Here is a 23070-nt window from a genome sequence, read left to right as displayed (position 1 = left end):
AATAAAGCATCAAAAAGAATTTTTTTTTTCCAAGATGAACACACAAAACAATAGCAAAACATTTTAAATTACATTTACAATGCAATAAAATGTGAATGGGTCTAAATGCTATGGCTCAGTACAATCAATGTTTTTATTTTTTGCCTTGTTTACATTACATTAATGTATTCAGCATTGTACAAAATTGTGAAAACAAATTGCTAAAAGCATCGTTATTGTTAATTATTTTGAGAAGAAACATTGAATTAACACTGAGCTGCACTTTTTATAGTTGCGGTGATGAAAAAAACTTGACAGGTTGCAGTGTGGAAAAATGTTTCTCTACCCAGCAAAAATATCCCCACATCTTATCATAAATATGATTTCGATTCATTTGTGTTGAAGACCTCACTTAGACTAAACATGTAAATGCCTTTTGCCTTTTTGGCTATTTTACTGTGTTAATCCCACAAACATTTTTTACAACATGCAGGCACAGAAAAATATTATAAATAAATGAAAGATCAGGATGTTCCCGGAGTGGAGCGAGTAAAGTCAAACATTGTTGGATTTGCAAACACATTATAGATTAAACACAGCAAAAAAGGAGCAGATAGGATAACAAAAATCCATAAGTCATAAGTCATTCATAAGTCATAAAATATAGGGTGAATCATTTTCAAGCTGATCAGTGTGGATAACATCACATATGATCACAACAAATAGCTTATTTGTAGTTTATTATTATATAAACTTTTAAATGCACAGTAACCTCAACACTTTTTTTTCCACTTCTGAAATGGTTTTATGAATTACACATTTGTCAATTACACATTTGCATTTCCTTATTATTGCAGTTGTCACAAAAACAGAAACTGCAATATTACGGTGCTGTACAGCAGGTGCTATCTTTTAATTGTTTCATTTTCATTAACCATTCAAAAATTAACTGCTTACATCTGAGAGAGATTTCACTTTAATCCAAATTATGCCAAATTGAAAAACCTACTGTAAAACAACATCGCATCCTTGTTACTTGGCCTGTAATCTGATTTAAAACAACCTTTTTACTGATTGTTTTATTTCCTGTGTCTGCAGAACATAAATGATTGGGTTCAACGTGGGAGGAAAGACAGAGGTCAGTGAAAGGTTTATGATCCTGGCATTTGGTTGTATTTTGTCCATCAAGGTAAATGTGATAATAATTGGGATGAAGTAGATTGCGACTAATAAAAGGTGAGCAGTGCAGGTTTTAACGGCCTTCAGTCTTTCCCGAAATGTGGCCACTTTACTCAAAGAATAGCCAATAGATACGTAAGTAAACAATATGAATACTAGTGGAAGCCAGAGAATAACAACTGGTAACAAGAAACTAATGACTAAACTTGGCGTATTGTCATTGCAAGCCAGCCGGTATATCTGTCCATGGTCACAGAAATAGCTGTTAATGACCACAGACTTACAGAAGGAAAGTCTTGTAAGAAGGCCGACTGCAATGAGTGTAACAGCAACAACAAAGACCCAGAAAGAACCAATCAAAGAAAACATGAATCTGTGGGTCACCTTCACTTGGTAATGCAGTGGAAAGATAATAGCTACAAGTCTGTCATAGGAAAGTGCGACTAAGTTAAGAGCCTGCATTGAAAGGCAGATGAAGCAGAAAAACATGAATGTTAAGCAGTCGTTGTACGGGATGTAGTCGTGCTCAAACAGAAAGATGTCAAGAACCTTGGGCACCAAAGCAGAGCAACCAAACAGGTCCACAAATGCCAGGTTAAAAACTGCTACATATTTTGGAGTTCTCAGGTTGTGAGCCAAGCATATTATTACCATCACTGCCATGTTTCCCAGGACTGAAACTATATAAAGAAAAAACAGGAAGATATAGTAATATATGATATTTGGGATGCCAGAAAAACCTCTTATTATGAAATATTCAGGACGCACAAAGGTGATGTTTCTCCCAAGAGCTGAGTTGAAGAGGTCCATTGTGAAAGTTTTGCACAGCACAGGGGTTAATGTGGATATCTCCTCTTCTGCTCCTCAGTACTGTGTCCTGTTGTCTTTGAGAAGCTGAAGCTTCATCAAGCTTTAACTATCATGATGTGTGTGTCTAAAAAAAGGGAGTGAACAGCCTGTAAGTTTATAACAAATAAGCGACTGATCCCCTGCGTCCATTGTTTGTTTGTCACTCAGCATCAGAGGAACCCATTTTTCAGTCCACTTGTTATGTGTACTCATCCTAACTACTTATTTCATAGAGATACACTTTTCAACGTGAACCTATGCAGTGCAATACATGATACATACGTACATGTACTTAATCAAATAAACAGAAAAGATCAAAAGTATAATAGCCGTTATTTAATTTCTACATTTAAAAACGTAAAATTTCGAATCGCATGCATGTAGAGTCAATATCTTCCCTGAAATAAATACAATTAATTAAATTAAAAACTGTCCTGATAGTAATGATTGGGCGCCATTTAAAATGAATACAGAAATCATTGTCGTGATCCTCTGTCCCCTCTGCTGTGATTCACTGCTAAGCAGGTACATAGTTAATATTTAAGAAACAGTGTTTATTTTTTTTTCAGGATTTCTTTATAAGTTGCTATAATCTAGCTTTGCAATACATAAAAAAATATAGAAAGCTCTTGCTTAATTTAATAACATAACATAGCAAACTACATCCTAATCACATGGCCTAACATCTACACAAATAATGATTTGATTATTACAAATTTATAATCGATACCTTGAGTTCTTGTATCTTCAGAATTATATTAAATGTTGTGCCCACATGACAAAGTAACAGTATTTTCTTATTTAAATCTTCTTTATTAACAGTAGACATTCATACAAATGCTTTACTGCACTGCAAACAAGTAGCTGGGGAAACATCATTGTGGTACTTCAGCATCATCACAGATTGTTTTCTCTTATATTTGCACTCATAGTAAATGTGATTAAAATTGGGAGAAAATATATTGCCACTAATGAGAGATGAGCTGTGCGGGTTTTAAAGGCCTTCACTCTTTCCTGAACTGTGGACACTTTAGACAGATATTCCTGTTGTATTCATACCTTGACATCTTCTTTACATATTAATATAGGCTCGATGGAGCTAATAGAGTTATGGAGTTAAAAGACTTGCGTCACATGCTTCACTGTCGTCCACATCATGAAAATTAATAGTATTTTAGTACCTTCTGAATGTATCCTTGCTCTTGACTTTCCTGACTGAAATAAAATCTTGCTTTTTTTTTTTTTTTTATTATGCAACATACTGGTTCCATACTTTAAGTTTTAGTAAAATGCACAAAATGGACACAGGGAAAATGTTCCAAAATAAACATCAATGGTCATTTTCTGATTATCTGTTTCAATGTAATTAGAGCAGGCTGCTTTAGCTGCCTTATAAGGTATCTTTACTGTTTTTGCTTTATGTACTACTTATTTATCTGGATAGTATTTCCAGTAGCACAATCCTCCAACTTATTTAAAAGTCACAATATTACAGAGAAATGATGATAAAGTGGATAAACATTAAATGATCATAATAAATCTAAGTCTTGAATGTTTAAAATTATGCAACAAAAATGATAAGAAGACAATATACATATTAATTCTCTAGACTTTATTTAGCTATCTTTCTATATTCATCTTTGTGAAAAAAAAAATTCATGTTGAACTATATTTGTGGCACGTTAAAAAAGTTTTCTATAATTTTTTATAGCTGTTGTTTACATAAGTTCCCAAACACATTACCCTAAACAAATACATAGGCATATAGTCATTTTTGAAGTTTAGTATGCATTTTGAATTTTAATATCTTTTTCACTGACACTTTGATTTCTTGTGTCTGCAGAACATAAATAATTGGATTCAACATTGGAGGAAAGACAGAGCTCAGAGACAGGTTTATGATTCTAGCGTTTGGATGTATATTTGCACTCATAGTAAATGTGATTAAAATTGGGAGGAAATAGATTGTCACTAATGAGAGATGAGCTGTGCAGGTCTTAAAGGCCTTCAGTCTTTCCCGAAATGTGGACACTTTAGACAATGCATAGCCGATATATAAATAACTTAACAAGATAAATGCCAGTGGAAGCCAAAGAATAAGAACTGGCAACAAATTACCAATGACAGTGTTTGGAGTTTTGTCATTGCAGGCTAATTTGTATACCTGCCCATGATCACAGAAATAGCTGTTAATGACCACAGACTTACAGAAGGAAAGTCTTGTAAGAAGGCCGACTGCAATGAGTGTAACAGCAACAACAAAGACCCAGAAAGAACCAATCAAAGAAAACATGAATCTGTGGGTCACCTTCACTTGGTAATGCAGTGGAAAGATAATAGCTACAAGTCTGTCATAGGAAAGTGCGACTAAGTTAAGAGCCTGCATTGAAAGGCAGATGAAGCAGAAAAACATGAATGTTAAGCAGTCGTTGTACGGGATGTAGTCGTGCTCAAACAGAAAGATGTCAATAAGTTTGGGCACCAAAGCAGAGCTACCAAACAGGTCCACAAATGCCAGGTTAAAAACTGCTACATATTTTGGAGTTCTCAGGTTATGATCCAAATATATCACTGCCATTACAGCTGTGTTTCCCAGCACCGAAATGACATAAACAAAAAAGAGAAAGACGTAATAGTACTTGATATTAGGAATGCCAATGAAGCCACGTATAATGAAATACGCAGGACGCACAAAAGTGATATTTTCCCCAAGAGCTGAGTTGAAAAGGTCCATAATGAAAATGATGCTAAGCTTATAATGTCCAAAGTGCAATGGTTGACCATACGGCACATCAGCTCTGTTCATTAGCCACTGATGAGCTCTTCTGCCTCTCGCCCTCTTTCTAATGATGAGGCTCTGACAAGCTTTAACTGTTGCACTGTCATCCCCTGTGTCCATGTCAAACACACGATCCCTTGAGCCAGACAAATGTGCTATTTAGTTTTTGTCATAAATACATTTATAGCTAAAGGATATCAATGCTAAAAAAATAATAATCAATAATCTTTCTCCTATTAACCCATGACCTAATCTTTTATATTCCTATCTTTTGCATTTAAGTCAAAGCCCTTGTTTTCTGTCACAGCTTTATTTTGCACACACCTGTATCGCTAGTGACAGTGAAGGTCACTCAAGTTTGTAGCTTAAACTTTAGTCCCACTGGAATCCATTTTTGCCAACATTAAACAGTATTAAATATTGCAGTCATGCTCCTCTAAGAGTTGTAGTAATTATGACGCCAGTAAAGGAGAGTGTTGGGTATTGCAGTATACACTGACCAGCCACAATATTAATACTAGTTGTCATAAAAACCACCAGGTGGTATTAAAGTTGTGGCCTATACAGTGACAAAGTCGGGGTGGATGGTTGGGAAATTCATTTTTAAGGCCAAGCTTTTTTTTCTTCTTGCTTCTTTCATACGTCTGCATCTCTTCACTTCACTTTGGAACAGTTTGTGTTTATGATGGATAAACAATGTCACTCATATTAACACAAACCACAAGTTTTTTACTAACCCTAAAACTCTAGTGTAACACAATTGTTTTCATGCCTGCACTGAACCAAACTGTTTCTGTGACCCAGCATAACTCGACCATCATGATTTCATTATAGTAACTGCGTATTTAAAACATTTCAAAATTGACAAAGGAAGCAAACGTTTCTGCACGATGAAAGATTTGGTCATTACTTTTCACTTTCTGGATAATAAAATATATCATCTCAGCCAGAAGTACAAGTATATGTTATACTACTATTAAATAAATCCTCAGTACACAACAATATTTGTGTCTGTGAAAAATACTGTAAATTGTTAAGGCATCATCTAAATCCTGTACAGTATGTTGATACATTTGTGGGCCCAAACTTTTTTTTTGTTGCTTCTTTCATACTTGTGCATCTCTCTGATTGTTTGCATCTTGCAGTCCTCAGGAGTACGAGAGTCACAACTGAACTATCCCTTACTCCCTTGTTGAAAGCTGACACAACTGTGCCTAATGAGGCTGATAATGAGTTGTTTGTCGACACTGCTCTTGCACAATGATGACACATCCAGAGCAGTCAGATAAACACTTTGTTCCAAACTGCAGAACACTAAAAAAAAAAACATAGGTGAGTTATCTTAGGTAAGTTGTAAGACAAAATTACTTCATAAAGTCAGAAACTTTCCATGGCCTGAGTAACTTGTCACGTTGGTGGAACTATCATAGCTCACCTCTAAAAAAAAGGAGGTTGTACACAAACAGATGAGACCAGTGGAACAATAGACATTGTACCTCTTCAACCAAGTCTGGATGAGGTACCTGAGATTCAGTTAGTAGAGCAGGCATTCATGAACCCACCACATGGGTGGGTCAGCTCCTGGATCCTCCTGGCCACTTGTCAAAGTGTTCTTGGACCATATTATATTATTGTAGTACTATTAAATATGCACAGCTGTCCAACAACAACTTTCTTATGGGGAACAATACATTATATTAAAGCAAAATAACAATATTTATAGAAATATTAAAAACTATGAGACTATAGAGTGGTTTTGGATGGGTACTAAGGCTACAAGTGGAGACTGTTCTCCACTGCTGACTATTGGAATCAACATTTTTCTGCCCAATATTCTGGTAAATATTCTTCCCTGTATTTGAGAATGTAGAGACCAACCTCCTTACTAACTAAAATTATAAATAACCACTGATGTTGGTCAGTGAATCATTTTAATTAATAAATTACAATAAATAAAAATGCTGCAAAACCAACTAATTAGCCAGGAATTACTGAAATTCTCAAAAAAGGGTGAGCCTCATTAAAACTTTTTTTTAAAAACTTCCCCAAACATATTTCTGCTTTACAATTCAGTATTCATACATGTTACTCATGCATACATTCAGCATAAATTTATTTATAGCATCCAATGACAGCATTACAGAAAAATGTATTGATAATTTTATAACTAATTTAGCCTTTTCACATTTGTATATTGTTTCACCCAGAACCGGTATTTATTTTAAAGTTTTATGAAGTAGCTGCTACAACACTACAGGATTCCCTCTTGAATTATTACTCTAACTCTATCTGTTTAGAGTTAACCTAATAGCATAACCTCCTTTAGTTCAACAGATTTAATGAAATAATTGCTTAGTTGTCATGTGATATGTTGGATTGCATCATTAGTTTGAGTTTATTTTACAAATTTATTTCCAGGTGAATGACATCAGCACATCTCATTAGAGACCTAAATACTTAATGGTGCATTTCAAGTAAGCAGGTACTGTGATATATGATACAAATATGATTTAAAAAAATTAGCTAGTGAACAATTAGCAGATAAATATGGTTTATTTATATTAATTGTACATCAGTTGTTTTATTCTATAAAAAGAAACCCATCTAAAGTTGTATATTGTTTGATAATTGGTGAATAAATTCGTCAGTCGTAACTCACAATAGTATCATGGAAGCATGAAGCGTAAGAGCCTATTCTAATGATGAAATAAAATGAGGTAGGGGTGGAGGTAGAGTAATCAGATAATTTTAAATCGTAAAACTTATTTTAACAGTTAATAAAATTAAATTCTAAAGTCTAAAGAAATTAAAGCCTAGTATTTAAACTACTAAAGCAGTGCATTTGTCTGTATCGAATAATTATATTTTAATTATTTAGAAAGTTTCTTGAAAAAGAAATTGAATGAAAACCTGAGTAATATTTTAGAATAAACCCTAAATCCCCACCTTGCAGAAGAGAACATGAAAATTCCTGGGATGCACACACACTTCTAATTAATTTCATTTGGCTCAGTGTACTGTCTACAACAATATCAATATCTACTCAAGAGACTATTGAAGCACTGGGGCCTCAAGACCTCTACAGTTAAACACATGGAGCTTTATCTGCAGGGATTAACTATTAAGGTATTATCTCCAAATTAATGAAATGAGCTCCCTGGGTATATTCCAAGGTGTTTCGATTCTCCCACAGAGAGATTTCTCCACTGAAAATAAATAACAGAACGCAGAATGATGGATGCATTCACCACCTCGGGCCTGCAGGGAAGTTTCTTACACTATTCCGCTAAAATGTCCACAAATTAGTCTCGAGAGATTTTTAACCGCTGTTAATTTAGGGATGTCAAGAAGATGATGGGGATTTATGATTTGAAAAGCACAATGTTCCTAACATACAGTACACAGCAGGCCTGTCACTAATTATTTTTAGTTTTCTTTGTCAGTTTATCTTCTTGTTAATTACTTTGATGAATCATTTTTTTAACAATATGTCTGAAACAAGATTAAGGAGGCTTCTCATCCATAACTTGAAAATTGCAAATGCTTGGCATTTTCATTTTAGAAATGTCTAAAGATGTTAGGAGCAGTAATTAATTAGATGCACTTGACACCTGTAGACTGCATTCAGGTTGCACTTCTTGGGGAAAAAAGAAAATAATGTTTTTTCCAGAATCAGTTTTTCTCCTTAACAGTTTACCGACACAACAAATCGAAACCAGCCCACACACTGTTCACTGCATTTCCCTTCCACTTACTGATGTTATACCGTGCACTCTACGGAATCAATCATCTGCCTAATATAACAGCGAAGGTAAATAGATTACTTTTTTTTATTATTTGCTTGATTTTGATCACAGTGTCTTTCTTGCCTTTTGTTTTTGATAGATTTTTTTTATTCTGTTTTAGATGTTGTATTTGGGAAGATTACACCCACACACATTCTTTTTTATGCTCAGCTAATAAAACAGATTCAGATACTGTGACAGGTAAAGTTAGGCTTAAACTATTATAATTAATGTTTTCAGTTAACTTGAGCTTACTTTATTTTTACTTGATCTTACAAACAGCCCTGTCAACCTTCCTACACGCTGACCCAGGGGAATCCCACATTGCCACCGCACAGTCTCATCTGCCCTCAGGAGACACCGGATATTTTTCTTCTTTGTATCCAGCAGTTTCCCAGAAGACAACAGTCTTGCCAAAACCTGTTATGGCCAAGCTCACTAATTGATCCTGAGAGATTTCAGTCTCCCTCTCCCCACAGAGGAAAACATACACACAAGTATTTATTACGAAAATGTTGCAGCTTGTTATTGTTGAAGTACTTTTGTTTTTTCAAGTCCCACGGAAAATATACAGTAGTTTACACCACAGGGGTTTTTCTTACACTATGTGTTGTGACTTTGACATTCCTAGTTTGAATTAGCAGCATTGAGCCACAATAAACTGAAAACACTAAAAATAAACTTAATTTTTTTAAACCACAATATTACAGATAATGTACTTCTTTGCCAGGGTCTACTAACAGTAACTACCAAAGGTGATTAATTGGGCGACATGGTCACACAGCTGTTAGCATTTAGATGAAAGCCCAGGCCCCTTAACAACATTTGAAAAAATGACATCAATTAGCTCAAAAAGTCCATATTATGCATAAATTCAGGCTCATATTTTATACATACTTTTGGGCATGTAGAAAACCTTAATTACACCCAAGACAATAGGACAGACTGAAACCTGGGCTTCTTACTTTGAGCAAACGTATCCACACACTTTCAATTTTGGGCTTTTTAAAATATGTGTAATTCTGACAACAGCACAGACACCATATTACACAAGCTCTCAAAACCAAAATGTGGCCACTGTACCTCTAAAAAGAAACTTTATCATTATTTTATATTTATCAAATAGTGACATGCATGTGTCACATGTATTTGTACATGATAGTATATAAAAATCACATCAAATCTTTTTTTTTTATGGGTAAACTTTTGTCTACCATTTTACTACTTTGCATATTTTACTAATTGTTACCATGAACACATACATGTCCTGGGTATAGGGTCACTAACTTTTTAGGCCTAAGTTGATACTTGTGAAATTTATTAGTGACTGTTAGGTTCTTGGCAACCTTTCTAAGCAAGGTTCTGACTGAACAGTTTGTAAGTGTGGCCAACTTTAGGTAAAGTGGTGGAAATCAAATATGTTATAATGCTTTGTAATATGCTTTGTTATTTAATGTGTAAGTATAATCAACGATATCAGCAAGGGTGAAGAGATTTTATAAATCACTAAGTTTTATACCTGGACAATATGATCATAATGTTAGTGTCCCCATCATTATTTGTGTTGTAGTAAAGTTAACTGATAAGTAAAATGATCTTTCAGAATAAAATCTGACTTTTAAAAAAAAAAGAAATCATGTCAAGAAAATGTCTCTATCGTTTTGCCCATGTGAGTATTGATGTCCCTCTCTAAAACTACAGAACCCCCCCCCAGGCACTATCTCGCCAACCAGAGATTCAACAGAGGCCAGAACTGATCTTTGGTGCATAACTGCAGATAACGGGTCAGAGGATTCCTCTCTGCAGCTTGCAATCACTTCAGGTCTCCCCTCTTCAACATAGGTCCCAACCGTTGCCTAGCACTTAATCTTAATTCATATCCATGAAGATGTGCACTTTTTCCTGTGGTGGTTGCTGTGGACGGTCCCTGACCAAACCGGTTAGGTCAACTCCACTAGATGGAGTTTGGTAAGCTCTTCTGACACGTTTGTCTCCAGCAGGGGTCTCTGGTTTTTTTTTTATCTCAGAGATAACCCAATTCTTAGTAGCTTGTTTTGAAAGTGGATTATACATGTATGTATCTTGGCCCTTTCCCTCTGACCATTTCACACCAGAAACCGATGTAAGGGCGACTGTCCCTAACTACACAGCTAGCATGGTTAAGGGAAATAGACAAGCTAAACTAGAGACATACAGGCCAGAACAGGAAACAGGGGAGTGTCTGTGCACAAACTAGACTTCAGTCCATAAAGGCCTACTTGCAACCAGAATGTAAAGTCCAGACAAACAAGGAGAAGCAGGAGTCTGGCAGAGTCTTCGCAAGTGTGAGTGTTGGCGATGATTTAACAGCAAGTAGGAGACTTTATTGCAACTGAAAAAAAGATGCATGTGGGGGGCCGAGGAGAAAGACCAATCAATGTGTCTGTTGTGTGTGAAACTTCTGAATGTTTATTTTCATACAGTTAACTCTCATACAGTACATTTTGGCCATGTGGTTGTGTGTTTACATCCCCATTTGATTTAAGACTGACTTTATGAAAGTAAAAAAAAAAAAAAAAAAAAAAAAAAAAAGTTAATACTGTTGTCATGTCAAAGTTAGCGGAAACCTTTTTTTCTTTCCTCCACTGGGACAAAGTCGAATCAACAACTTTTCACTTCCTGTATGTCTCTAAATCTGGAGAGGTGGGCACTGATGTTCATCTCAAGCTCTTCTCAGTTTATAAAACACTGCAAACGCAATCATCTACCATCATGTGGTATACTGAGCTGTATTATTATGACCTCTGCCAACAGTATGTCTCAGGTGGATGAGAACTACACCCGTGTGTCAGAGTTCTTTATTGTGGGCTTCCCAAGTCTGCAGTCAGAGTATTTTCACATAGTGGCCTGGTTCTTCTTCTTCCTCTATGTCACCACAGTGGTGGGGAACCTCCTCCTGGTGCTGGTGTTTGCTTTGGAGCAGAGCCTCCAAAAGCCCATGTACATCGTCATGGTCAGCCTGGCCCTCTCAGACATCGGTAAATATGGTATAGTTTGAGTCAGCTATCTTCTGTTCTCATGTATCCTGTGTTACACTGCTTGCATAAAAATGTTACGCCTAAGAATCATCACTTGTCTCTTCATAATTGTTAATCACTCTACAAAGTGTAGGGCGGAATAAAAGAGAGATTTTTGGAAAAGTCAATTAACAAAGTTTTTCATCCTCCAGTAACTTGTGGATTATATACTGACCAGAATTTGTCTTTTCCTTTAGTTTAAATTAATGCATTTAATTATCAGAAGTATAGAGAGAGTATGTTAGTAAAATGAATGTGGTTCTTTGTGTATTTTATAATAAAATCAAGAAAATGAAAGAGAAACAGAAGAACTATCAGACATTTGCTTTGGTATAATAATTCTCATTTTTCTTTTTACGGCCGTTCTTTTCACCACAGGCTTTACCACAGTGGCTCTACCTAAACTAATTGCTCGCTACTGGTGGAATGATGGAAGTCTTGGTTTTTACACTTGCCACTTCCAAAAGCACATGATTCACTATTTTGGCTCCTTGAACTCCTTAATTTTATTGACTATGGCCTTTGACCGATATCTAGCCATCTGCTTTCCTCTCAGGTACAAAGAAAAAAATGCAATTTGATTCAAGTCACCTCTAAGCCGTGGAATTACTTTTGAAAAATATTTGTATCTTTCTCACACATCTTCTGACCTTGATCTTACTCTTTCTACCTGCCTTTCTCTCCTCAGGTACTCAGTGTTGATGACAAACCAAACTATGACAGGCCTGACTATCTTCTGCTGGGTCATAGCACACATCTTCCCCGTCATCTCCACCATTAGTTTTACCATGATGGCGTTTTGTGGGCCCAACCAGATCGTACATGCCTTCTGTGACACAATATCTCTTACTCCTCTAGTGTGTGGGAATGCGAGCCCACAATTCAGCATTGCCTATTCTGTAGCAATGTTTATTCTCTATGTTCCTTTCACCCTCATCATCATTTCTTACATGTGTATCATTATCTCAATTTTGCGCATGTCCAGTGGACAGGTAAGATAATGGTGTATTTTTATATCCTGCATGTTTGTCAGATTCAACCAGTTACTTATATTTATTATAAAACAAAATGCAACAAACTCTCCAACTTAGTCATAGACACTAAATCATTGAATCTTTTGGCACCAAGTGATCTTATCTAAAGGTGATACTTCTTATTTATGGTTTCATTGCTAACCCTAAGCTTCTGTGCTCTTCAGGGCCGAACGAAGACTTTCTCGACCTGTGCCACCCAGGGCTGTATCATTTCCATCTACTACATACCACGTTTCTTTATCTACTCTACACCTTACTTTCCCAGCCTGATCATAACCCCTGACTCGCGTATAGCCACCTCTCTCTTCTACAGTCTTCTCCCTCCACTGATCAACCCGTTCATCTACTGTCTGAGAACCAATGAGATCAAGAAAATATTCGGACGCTGGGTCCAGAAACACAAGCCTATTACACCTACAGAACACGGTCAGATTGCTGCTGTCATGATATCATGACAGTAAAAATTATGTATTTACTGAATGAATGGGAAACAATTAGAAACAAATATCATGGGTCTGTGTATCTAATCAAAAAGTATTTCCCTTTCTGCCTTTGGTTATGTTCACATTACAGGCCTAAATGCTCAGTTTGCCAGATATGATCTCTTTTATATTGATAGTTCACATTCTTGTTTGTGTGTAGCATGTTTTGACGTCTGTTGAGAAAACTGTAACAGGCCTGAACCTGTGACCATTTAACTGAAATGTGAGACACATATGTATAATAACAACAATTATATTTGATGTGTAACTGTCAAATCACACAGTTTCCCCAGAAGCTGCTTCCAGTTTTGATTGAATAAAAGCTTCTCTATTAATATCTGAAACTTTTTCTTCTCTCTATATTACGTCAGCTTTTGTGGTGGATCTCTGTTTATTTTTACCTGATTGTGAGATGCAGACACTGACAATATGCACAGATGAGATGAAATGAGTCACCAATAAAACCCACATGGTTTCCTATTTAACATTTCTGACAGGTGATGTTGTAAGAGTTTGGAAATGAATCAGATGTACAGCAGGACCAAAAAACAAAAAAATATAAATGTATCATCTGATGTTATTGTTGTCATGCATGTAAAGCAATAGTGCTTTACCTACATTCATTTATTGTTGTCTGTTAGCACATTGACAAGTGTCATAACTACAGTACAGTGTAGTGCAACCTGTTTAAGTGTGCAATAAAGTAGGAAGACGCAGAAAGTTTAAATGTTTCACAGATAATTTTGACATAGTGTGAAGCATCATATTGCCAGTGGTGGGACGTGTTGTAAGACACAAACATACTTTTATCCACATACATAAAGAAAGGGGTAGAGAGGTGTTTTCCTTAATGGCCAATTGTAGGAAGAGTTCTGGTGGTTCCACACTGTCACAATGATTGAGCCCAATGGGCCTAAATAAATCCAAGGACATCTCCCAACACCTTTGTATGTACTGTCTCAGGATCTTTTAATTCAATCATTTGCCTGTGGGTGTGAATGTAGTTTTGTTGGCCCTGAGACAGACTGGAGACCTGTTCAGGATGTACCTTGCCTCTCTTCCTATGACAGATGGGATAGGCTCTAGTCGCCCCCTACACAGGATAAGTGACCACAGATAATAGATGGATAGTTGTCACCATTAACAAAAATGACATTTTCACATCCACACTTTGTCAAAGAGTCCAAGTTAACAAAGTATTTAAAATAAACAGAACTACTGTAAAGTACTACATTTCAATGGCTGGAAACATTAACTGTTTGGTATTTTACAATTTTTAAAAAGGTTATTATTTTTCTTTCAATCAAATTACTCATTTCGGTACTACTAGTATATGTTGTTGAACAGTTAAATCCATAACAATAGGTTATTGTTTATTATATTTCACAATTTGGTTGTTGTTATTGGTTGGAAGTACAATATTTTCATCTGAAAGGTAGTTGAAATCAAAGTGAAATGTAATAATCAGGTACAATTACCTCATTGTTGTACTTAAGTATAACACTATAGTGTAGTACGTGATAAAATGTACATAGCAGTGGTAAGTTACACTGAACAATACAGATTTGGCCCAAATATTTGTTCTTGTTTTTGATACTTAACTTGATTCTCCCATCACAAATTTAGACTGAAACCATCACTAATAAGCATTCAAAGTGAGTGTGTACGTTTTACTTCCAGTGGGACAAAGTTGCATAAACAGACTTTTCACTTCCTGCACGTGGGAAAATCTTTATAAAACTGTGAGGCTTGCTGCTTGTGCTTGTCACAGCATCAAGGCTGTCCGGTGAGGTAAGCACCATCATGCATCCTTTACTCTTTTTTTTAAAAAGGTTCCCACTATCTGCCTGTCTTTGCCTTCAGTATGTCTCAGGTGGATGAGAACTACACCAGTGTGTCAGAGTTCTTTATTGTGGGCTTCCCAAGTCTGCAGTCAGAGTATTTTCACATAGTAGCCTGGTTCTTCTTCTTCCTCTATGTGACCACAGTGGTGGGGAACCTCCTGCTGGTACTGGTGTTTGCTTTGGAGCAGAGCCTCCAAAAGCCCATGTACATCATCATGGTCAGTCTGGCCCTCTCGGACATCGGTAAATATGATGTTTCTGGCTCCTATAATGTGTCTGCTTTTAAGAATTCTGATAGTCCTAATCATAGATATTTGAGGCAGTTGTTCAGGGTTAAATTGTTTTGGGTCATCAACAAATCGGTGTTGTTAACCTCGAACACAGCAGTCAGTAATGTAGCCTGTATCCAACATGTACTCTACACCAAAAGCTCAAGAGGAAAACTGTTTTTTCCTCAACATCAGCTGCCATCTTGAGCTACTGGTTTATAACAGTGTCATCAGGCAAAATAAGAGAAACAATGACAACAAATGTACATTTCAATAGTTTGAGAGCCCAGGATCACTGCAAAATGATCTCACATTACAGTTTGTTCAGGCTGAGGAAAACAGTGTATAGTAAATAATATGAATCTGCCCCTTTGTCCTACAGGCTTTACCACAGTGGCCTTGCCCAAACTAATTGCTCGCTACTGGTGGAATGATGGAAGTCTTGGCTTTCACACTTGCCTCTTCCAAGAGCACATGATTCACTATTTTGGCTCTTTGAACTCCCTGATTTTATGGATGATGGCTTTGGACCGATATCTAGCCATCTGTTTTCCTCTAAGGTGGAAAAGTCAATTTTGTTATTAGACTCTCCTCTAAGACCTAGCCCACTAGACTGAAAATGAATTATCGTCTTGTTTATATCCTCCTCACACTTTCATCAGTCTCTCTTTTGGCTTTCCTTTCTCTCCTCAGATACCCAGTGTTGATGACGAACCAAACTATGACAGGCCTCACTCTGTTCTGCTGGGCAGTGGCACACATCTTCCCTGGCATTGCCACCATCAATCTCATGATGATGCCGTTTTGTGGGCCCAACCAGATCATACATGGCTTTTGTGACACCATGTCACTAACACCTCTAGTTTGTGGGGACCCCAGCCGAGGATTCAGTGCCGCCTATGCTGGAGCAATGTTTGTTCTTTATGTTCCTTTGGCCTTCATCATCTTCTCTTATATTTGTATCATCATCTCAATACTGCAAATGGCCAGTGGACAGGTAAGATAGTGGGGACATATTACACCTTGTATCCTTTTCATATTACGCCAGTGATTTTTACAATTAATATTAAAAACTTCAGCTGTGGCGACCCTGAACTCATGGGATCAGCCAGAAGGACAAAAAACATTTTTAAAAATGTAGTACTTTCCAAAATTAAAGGTTATAGACAATATAGCTGTTATTCATTTGTTCATTCACTACTGCTACAAAGTTTATACGGCTTTTAACCCTACGCTGTTGCTCTCTTCAGGGCCGAATGAAGACCTTCTCTACCTGTGCCACGCAGGGTTGTATCATTTCCATCTACTACATACCGCGTTTCTTTGTGTATTCCACACCTTTCTTCCCAAACCTAAAAATGACTGCTGACAATCGTATAGCCACCACCCTCTTCTACAGTCTCTTCCCTCCACTGATCAACCCGTTCATCTACTGTCTGAGAACCAGTGAGATCAAGAAAATATTTAGACTCTGGGTCCACAATCGAAAAAGCATCACACCCAAAAAGCAGGGCCAAAGGGTTGCTGTCACCATGACACGCTGACACATGATACTGTCTTTTTATTTCAGTAACTTAAAATTAAGTAATTTTTGCCTCTATAATTTCTAGCAATTTAAATAGCCAAAAATAAATAAATTTAAAATAAAAAGTAGTTGGTACTGCATAATGACAAGCTGTTAGGATGTCCAACTGTAGGAAGGAACTAAAAGTGTTTAGCTCAGATACGATAAATTCTGAAATTGTTTGAAGCCTCGATCATAATTTGGTGCTGTAGTAGGAAAAACAGACTGTAGATATGTAATTATTGCACCAAAGGTAAAAACAAATCTGTCCAATTGTAGCTATAAATGTCTAATAAATCTCGTCTTTGAATCAGTGTACCATGAATTATCGGTAGAATTGTGTGATATTAAAACTAATCCATGCTCATGACTGGTGAAAAAACTGTCATTACATGCCAGAGTTGAGACCGAATTAAATTTATTTTTAAGGCTAGGATCACAGAATCTCCATTAATCTGTGTTTATTTAAGGTCTTAAAAGGCCCGGGTCCTGAACTTGTTGTGATCCTTACAGAAATCAGCATCAAATCACTGTGATTGAGATTAAAATCTGGCCACATTTTTAAATCCTTCTGATTTAGTTTATTTAATAGATTTAGTACAAATATCTGGAATTGGAATCAAAACATCAGCCATAATAACTGTTATTACCCAATTGTGGCCATAACAATAATAATTATTATTCTTCAAATTCATTATTATTCTTATTCTATATGGAAGTCTTATTTACAGGGTTATTTGTAGGGTTTAAAAGACTTCTGAGCTACAGAAAATGCAACCAACTATAAAAGAGGAGATAATAGGTGCTTTTTTTTGAGTGTTTATTAAAAACACACAAAATTTAATTATAGCAGAGATGCTGTGTCACTAACCCTAGCAAACCACAAATTATGAGCAGTGTTGTCTCCATTTTGTCTTCTGGGTCTATAGCATGTTTCACTGATTACCACAAAACATGGCTCTTAATTTACTCTTGTGCAATACAGTAATCTAAGTGCAAAATGATGTATGAGTAAGTAGTGATTCATTAATTGGACAATTACTGCCTAGATTACTCAGTTAATTGCTTTGTCTATTAAAATCTAAATAAATTGTGAAAAATGCATGCATTCATTTCTCTCAAGCCAAGATGACGTCAGAAGACAGGAATATGTTGGATGGGACTTTTGTAAAACCTATGGATAAGTGCTGCACATCGACATTCACAGCATGCAAAGCCACCTCCTCACCTCATTTTGGTAACTCTGATCCCCCATCTTACAGTGTAAACTACAAACAAACTTAAGATAAGAGATAAAATAAGACGAAGAATAATATTTTGCAATATATTAAAAATAATGACAAAGATAACTCCTAGAGTCTGTGAAAGCAACCTGCAGTCACTATTAACAGTATCCGTCTCCTGGGCTTTTGACATAAAGCAGTGTTACAGAATATGGAAAAAAAACTATGAAAAATATATGAATTGCAGTCCAAGTTTGTCATGAAAGACGTTGGGCCAAATGAAACAAATATTACTGTAAAATTCCACTCATGTTCCTCCTCACACTTTCTACCTCCCTTTCTCTCCTCAGACACCCAGTGTTGATGACAAATTTAAGTACAGGTCATGGGCTTTCACACTTACCTCTTCCAAGAGCACATGTTTAACTATTTTGGCCCTTTGAACTCCCTGATTTTATTAATGACTGCCTTGGACCCATATTTAGCCATCTGTTTTCCTCTCAGGTAAAAAAATTCACTTGGATTTGTCTCACCTATATGCCTAAAATCTAATAATTCTTTTTTTTTTTTTTTTTTTTTTTTTAAAAATATATATTTTTCAGACTTCTCCTCATTATTTGTTTCCTTCCAACATTGTGTTTTTCCTTAGACACCTAGTGTTGATGACAAACCAAATGATGACAGCCCTGACTCTCTTCCGCTGGTTGCTGGCATTGACCTTACAATGATGGGGTTTTGTTGACCCAATCAAATCATGTGAGCATTCTGTGACCACGTGTCCCTTAGAGCTGTGGTGTGTGGAGATTTCAACAATCACTTATGTCAGCTATGCTGCAGCCATTTCATTCTCTATGTTCCTTTAGCTCTCATCATCTTCGATTACATTTGCATCATAATCACTGTTTTGGGCATGGCCAGAATAAAATATCCATTTTTATTAAGAATAAAAACTGCTTCATGCTTCAAACTATACAACCTTAGAAGTCAGTTATAAGGTTTAAAGACACTGTTCATATTTCTTGAAACTACAGTTGTAATAAGACATTAAGGTGGTTAAATGTTTAGACAGTAGTTTATTGCTGCAACTCCCGCTTATCATTACACTGTATTAAATTTTACTTTAACTTTACCTGAGCTGGAGGGTTGTCTCTTTCTGGCTTTACACACACTACAGAATAAATCCAAAAAGTTCAAACAGTCATTGCATCATTGCACATTTGGATACATTTTCATCTTGTTACCCCGTTATTCCCCAAAGTTAGTTTACTGTTATCAAATAACATGTATCCATAGTTTCTGTGGAGTGTCACACTATCTAGTGCACATTTAATTGGAGCAGGACCCAAAAGGAGGAGACAGCAAGCAAAGGTGCAATAGTAAATGAAAGCTTATTGAAATTAAAAGCAAACAACAGAAATCACTCCATGAGCAGGGCGGGAAAAATGCATGTAGAAATAACTAAAAGTAAAACCGAAAATGAACTGAAACACTCTGGAGGAAAAAGATAAACTAAACAAGAGTGCAACTGAAGCACAGGGACTAACTCAGGAACTAGGGAGAGGAAAACAGGGAGAAAACAGACAAACACAAAACCTGGACCTAACAAGCGGGAAGAAAAAAAAACCTAAACACTCAAACTGAGTGAAACAAATAGAAAACCAAACCTCAGACCAAAACGTAAGGGACACTTACAACAGGGAGCGCTGTGTCCACACATAACGACAGTCCAGGAAGACAAGGAGAGACAATCCAGCAGCAAATACTGGGGGGAGCTGGCTATAAATACAAGGGGGCACAGGTGAAAGCAATCAGGGTTAATGAGAAACAAGAAGCTAAAGAAACTAACTGGGAAGTGGTGCTGAGGGTTAACAAAATAAAAGCCAGGAGCAGGAAGTAAAACTAAACAAAACTAGAGTCCAAAAACGGGGACTGGGACAGTGGAGGTATCATTGTTACTAAAAAGTACACAGTAAGTTTATTGTACTTACACTATAAGTTATGGGCTGTAATCTAAAGCGTTACTGAAAATCTTTGACTATTAAAAAAGTAACATTTTTGTTTTTCATGTAGGGAACTACAGCCCAAGGATTTGATTGGATTTAAAATGACTGTAGGAGATAGGGCTGTAATCTAAAGCGTTACCAAATGTTCAAATGCTGGGCCAAAAAACAAAAAGCAGCTCCAAGATGTTGCTGTCACAATGACACATTAAGAAGTGATCAGTGCGTTTGTTTTGTTGTTTTGATGAAAACATAACGATTAATATTATTAGAATGTTTTTTGATAGAAGATATCTTTTAGAGGGGAACACAGGCTGTGTCCTAAGTCTATTTACTCTCCAACAAATCTTTAGCTGTTTTGTCCTGCTTTCAATGGAATAACTGGTGCTCAGAGATTCCAAAAACTTCACGTTGCACCATTACTTCCAAATTAAAGACACTTTGCAGAGTAGCAAACCTCCCAATTTTGGATGCTAAACAGGTTGAAGCCTTGGTTACGGACTTAAAGGATGACACTTTTCAGCTATAAGCCAAGACGTGGTGGGCAGACATAATGGGTTCTGGCTGAGCGGTGTGTGTGGCTGATTTGTTTTTGTGTTTTTAGACAAAAATGGAGCTTTATGGTACAGATGAATAAGATATTACTCCACTGCAGGTTTTCATAGGTTACCATGGTAATATAGCTCACAAAAAAATAAAATAAAATGAATAAAAGGCAGTTGAAACCATTATTAACTAATAAATATGTATTCTGGTACAGGCCCCTGGAGGCAAAGGGGAAAGACGTTAAGAATTTCCCCCACCTCCCCGTTCTGTCAATATATTTTCCATGTACTGTCATAGGGTCTTCATAAAACTGAGAGCCTGCTGCTAGTGTTTCTCACACTGCCAAAGCCATTTGCCAAGGTAAGAACTGATACATTGATTTGTTGAAAATAGCATTGCAAACACAGTTTCTCTCATGTATTGTAACGGTTGTTCCATCCTGTGTCTATATGTTTCAGTATGTTTCATGAGAACTACACCCGTGTGTCAGAGTTCTTTATTGTGGGCTTCCCAAGTCTGCAGTCAGAGTATTTTCAGATAGTAGCCTGGTTCTTCTTCTTCCTCTATGTGACCACAGTGGTGGGGAACCTCCTGCTGGTGCTGGTGTTTGCTTTGCAGCAGAGCCTCCAAAAGCCCTTGTACATCGTCATGGTCAGCCTGGCCCTCTCAGACATCGGTAAATATGCTGTTGTTTCTGTCAGCTGTCTTCTGCTCTCATGTATCCTGTGTTACACTGCTTGCATAAAAATGTTACGCCTAAGAATCATCACTTGTGTGTTTGAAATTGTTAAGCACTCTACAAAGAGTTTTGGAAAAGTCAATTAACATCAAACGTTTTCATCCTCCAGTAACTTGTGGATTATGTACTGAACAGAATTTATTTTTTCCTTTAGTTTAAATTAATGCATTTAATTATCAGAAGAGAGTATGTTAGTAAAATGAATGTGGTTCTTTGTGTATTTTATAATAAAATCAAGAAAATGAAAGAGAAACAGAAGAACTATCAGACATTTGCTTTGGTATAATAATTCTCATTTTTCTTTTTACGGCCGTTCTTTTCACCACAGGCTTTACCACAGTGGCTCTACCTAAACTAATTGCTCGCTACTGGTGGAATGATGGAAGTCTTGGTTTTTACACTTGCCACTTCCAAAAGCACATGATTCACTATTTTGGCTCCTTGAACTCCTTAATTTTATTGACTATGGCCTTTGACCGATATCTAGCCATCTGCTTTCCTCTCAGGTACAAAGAAAAAAATGCAATTTGATTCAAGTCACCTCTAAGCCGTGGAATTACTTTTGAAAAATATTTGTATCTTTCTCACACATCTTCTGACCTTGATCTTACTCTTTCTACCTGCCTTTCTCTCCTCAGGTACTCAGTGTTGATGACAAACCAAACTATGACAGGCCTGACTATCTTCTGCTGGGTCATAGCACACATCTTCCCCGTCATCTCCACCATTAGTTTTACCATGATGGCGTTTTGTGGGCCCAACCAGATCGTACATGCCTTCTGTGACACAATATCTCTTACTCCTCTAGTGTGTGGGAATGCGAGCCCACAATTCAGCATTGCCTATTCTGTAGCAATGTTTATTCTCTATGTTCCTTTCACCCTCATCATCATTTCTTACATGTGTATCATTATCTCAATTTTGCGCATGTCCAGTGGACAGGTAAGATAATGGTGTATTTTTATATCCTGCATGTTTGTCAGATTCAACCAGTTACTTATATTTATTATAAAACAAAATGCAACAAACTCTCCAACTTAGTCATAGACACTAAATCATTGAATCTTTTGGCACCAAGTGATCTTATCTAAAGGTGATACTTCTTATTTATGGTTTCATTGCTAACCCTAAGCTTCTGTGCTCTTCAGGGCCGAACGAAGACTTTCTCGACCTGTGCCACCCAGGGCTGTATCATTTCCATCTACTACATACCACGTTTCTTTATCTACTCTACACCTTACTTTCCCAGCCTGATCATAACCCCTGACTCGCGTATAGCCACCTCTCTCTTCTACAGTCTTCTCCCTCCACTGATCAACCCGTTCATCTACTGTCTGAGAACCAATGAGATCAAGAAAATATTCGGACGCTGGGTCCAGAAACACAAGCCTATTACACCTACAGAACACGGTCAGATTGCTGCTGTCATGATATCATGACAGTAAAAATTATGTATTTACTGAATGAATGGGAAACAATTAGAAACAAATATCATGGGTCTGTGTATCTAATCAAAAAGTATTTCCCTTTCTGCCTTTGGTTATGTTCACATTACAGGCCTAAATGCTCAGTTTTCCAGACATGATCTCTTTTATATTGATAGTTCACATTCTTGTTTGTGTGTAGCATGTTTTGAAGTCTGTTGAGAAAACTGCAACAGGCCTGAACCTGTGCACATTGAAATGTGAGACACATATGTATAATAACAACAATTATATTTGATGTGTAACTGTCAAATCACA

At 36.6% G+C, this 23070-nt stretch overlaps 5 protein-coding genes across 5 annotated transcripts; 3 read left to right on the top strand and 2 right to left on the bottom strand.

Annotated features, from left to right (window-relative positions):
- Positions 1-1032: 1032 nt before the first annotated feature.
- Positions 1033-1968, bottom strand: LOC137107970 (olfactory receptor 1E16-like). Its single transcript, XM_067492178.1, has one exon. The coding sequence runs from the start codon at positions 1966-1968 to the stop codon at positions 1033-1035; it is 936 nt and encodes a 311-aa protein (XP_067348279.1).
- Positions 1969-3775: 1807 nt separating this feature from the next.
- Positions 3776-4741, bottom strand: LOC137107921 (olfactory receptor 1E16-like). Its single transcript, XM_067492072.1, has one exon. The coding sequence runs from the start codon at positions 4739-4741 to the stop codon at positions 3776-3778; it is 966 nt and encodes a 321-aa protein (XP_067348173.1).
- A 6624-nt stretch (positions 4742-11365) lies between these two features.
- Positions 11366-13116, top strand: LOC137108192 (olfactory receptor 1-like). Its single transcript, XM_067492554.1, has 4 exons — positions 11366-11588; positions 12006-12183; positions 12316-12619; positions 12826-13116. Exons 1-4 carry the CDS (start codon positions 11366-11368, stop codon positions 13114-13116), a joined length of 996 nt encoding a protein of 331 aa, XP_067348655.1.
- Positions 13117-15007: 1891 nt separating this feature from the next.
- LOC137108191 (olfactory receptor 2A12-like) lies at positions 15008-16800 on the top strand. The gene is made up of 4 exons (XM_067492553.1): positions 15008-15230; positions 15639-15816; positions 15950-16253; positions 16507-16800. The coding sequence occupies exons 1-4, from the start codon at positions 15008-15010 to the stop codon at positions 16798-16800; spliced, it is 999 nt and encodes a 332-aa protein (XP_067348654.1).
- Positions 16801-17948: 1148 nt separating this feature from the next.
- LOC137108190 (olfactory receptor 1E16-like) lies at positions 17949-22767 on the top strand. The gene is made up of 6 exons (XM_067492550.1): positions 17949-18083; positions 18693-18775; positions 21048-21265; positions 21657-21834; positions 21967-22270; positions 22477-22767. The coding sequence occupies exons 1-6, from the start codon at positions 17949-17951 to the stop codon at positions 22765-22767; spliced, it is 1209 nt and encodes a 402-aa protein (XP_067348651.1).
- The last annotated feature ends 303 nt before the right edge of the window (positions 22768-23070 follow it).

The sequence above is a fragment of the Channa argus genome, chromosome 22 (assembly GCF_033026475.1).
Source record: "Channa argus isolate prfri chromosome 22, Channa argus male v1.0, whole genome shotgun sequence".
NCBI classification, from domain to species: domain Eukaryota; kingdom Metazoa; phylum Chordata; class Actinopteri; order Anabantiformes; family Channidae; genus Channa; species Channa argus.
The sequence above is the reverse complement of the archived record's forward strand: the minus strand, read 5'-3'. Positions and strand labels throughout refer to the sequence as shown.

Coding starts and splice junctions, on each gene's coding strand:
- LOC137107970 (XM_067492178.1), bottom strand. CDS start 1,968: ATGGACCTCTTCAACTCAGCTCTTGGGAGAAACATCACCTTTGTGCGT.
- LOC137107921 (XM_067492072.1), bottom strand. CDS start 4,741: ATGGACCTTTTCAACTCAGCTCTTGGGGAAAATATCACTTTTGTGCGT.
- LOC137108192 (XM_067492554.1), top strand. CDS start 11,366: ATGTCTCAGGTGGATGAGAACTACACCCGTGTGTCAGAGTTCTTTATT. Junction 12,184..12,315: donor GCCATCTGCTTTCCTCTCAG/GTACAAAGAAAA, acceptor TTCTCTCCTCAG/GTACTCAGTGTTGATGACAA. Junction 12,620..12,825: donor TGCGCATGTCCAGTGGACAG/GTAAGATAATGG, acceptor TGTGCTCTTCAG/GGCCGAACGAAGACTTTCTC.
- LOC137108191 (XM_067492553.1), top strand. CDS start 15,008: ATGTCTCAGGTGGATGAGAACTACACCAGTGTGTCAGAGTTCTTTATT. Junction 15,817..15,949: donor GCCATCTGTTTTCCTCTAAG/GTGGAAAAGTCA, acceptor TTCTCTCCTCAG/ATACCCAGTGTTGATGACGA. Junction 16,254..16,506: donor TGCAAATGGCCAGTGGACAG/GTAAGATAGTGG, acceptor TGCTCTCTTCAG/GGCCGAATGAAGACCTTCTC.
- LOC137108190 (XM_067492550.1), top strand. CDS start 17,949: ATGACGTCAGAAGACAGGAATATGTTGGATGGGACTTTTGTAAAACCT. Junction 18,776..21,047: donor ATTGACCTTACAATGATGGG/GTTTTGTTGACC, acceptor TATATGTTTCAG/TATGTTTCATGAGAACTACA. Junction 22,271..22,476: donor TGCGCATGTCCAGTGGACAG/GTAAGATAATGG, acceptor TGTGCTCTTCAG/GGCCGAACGAAGACTTTCTC.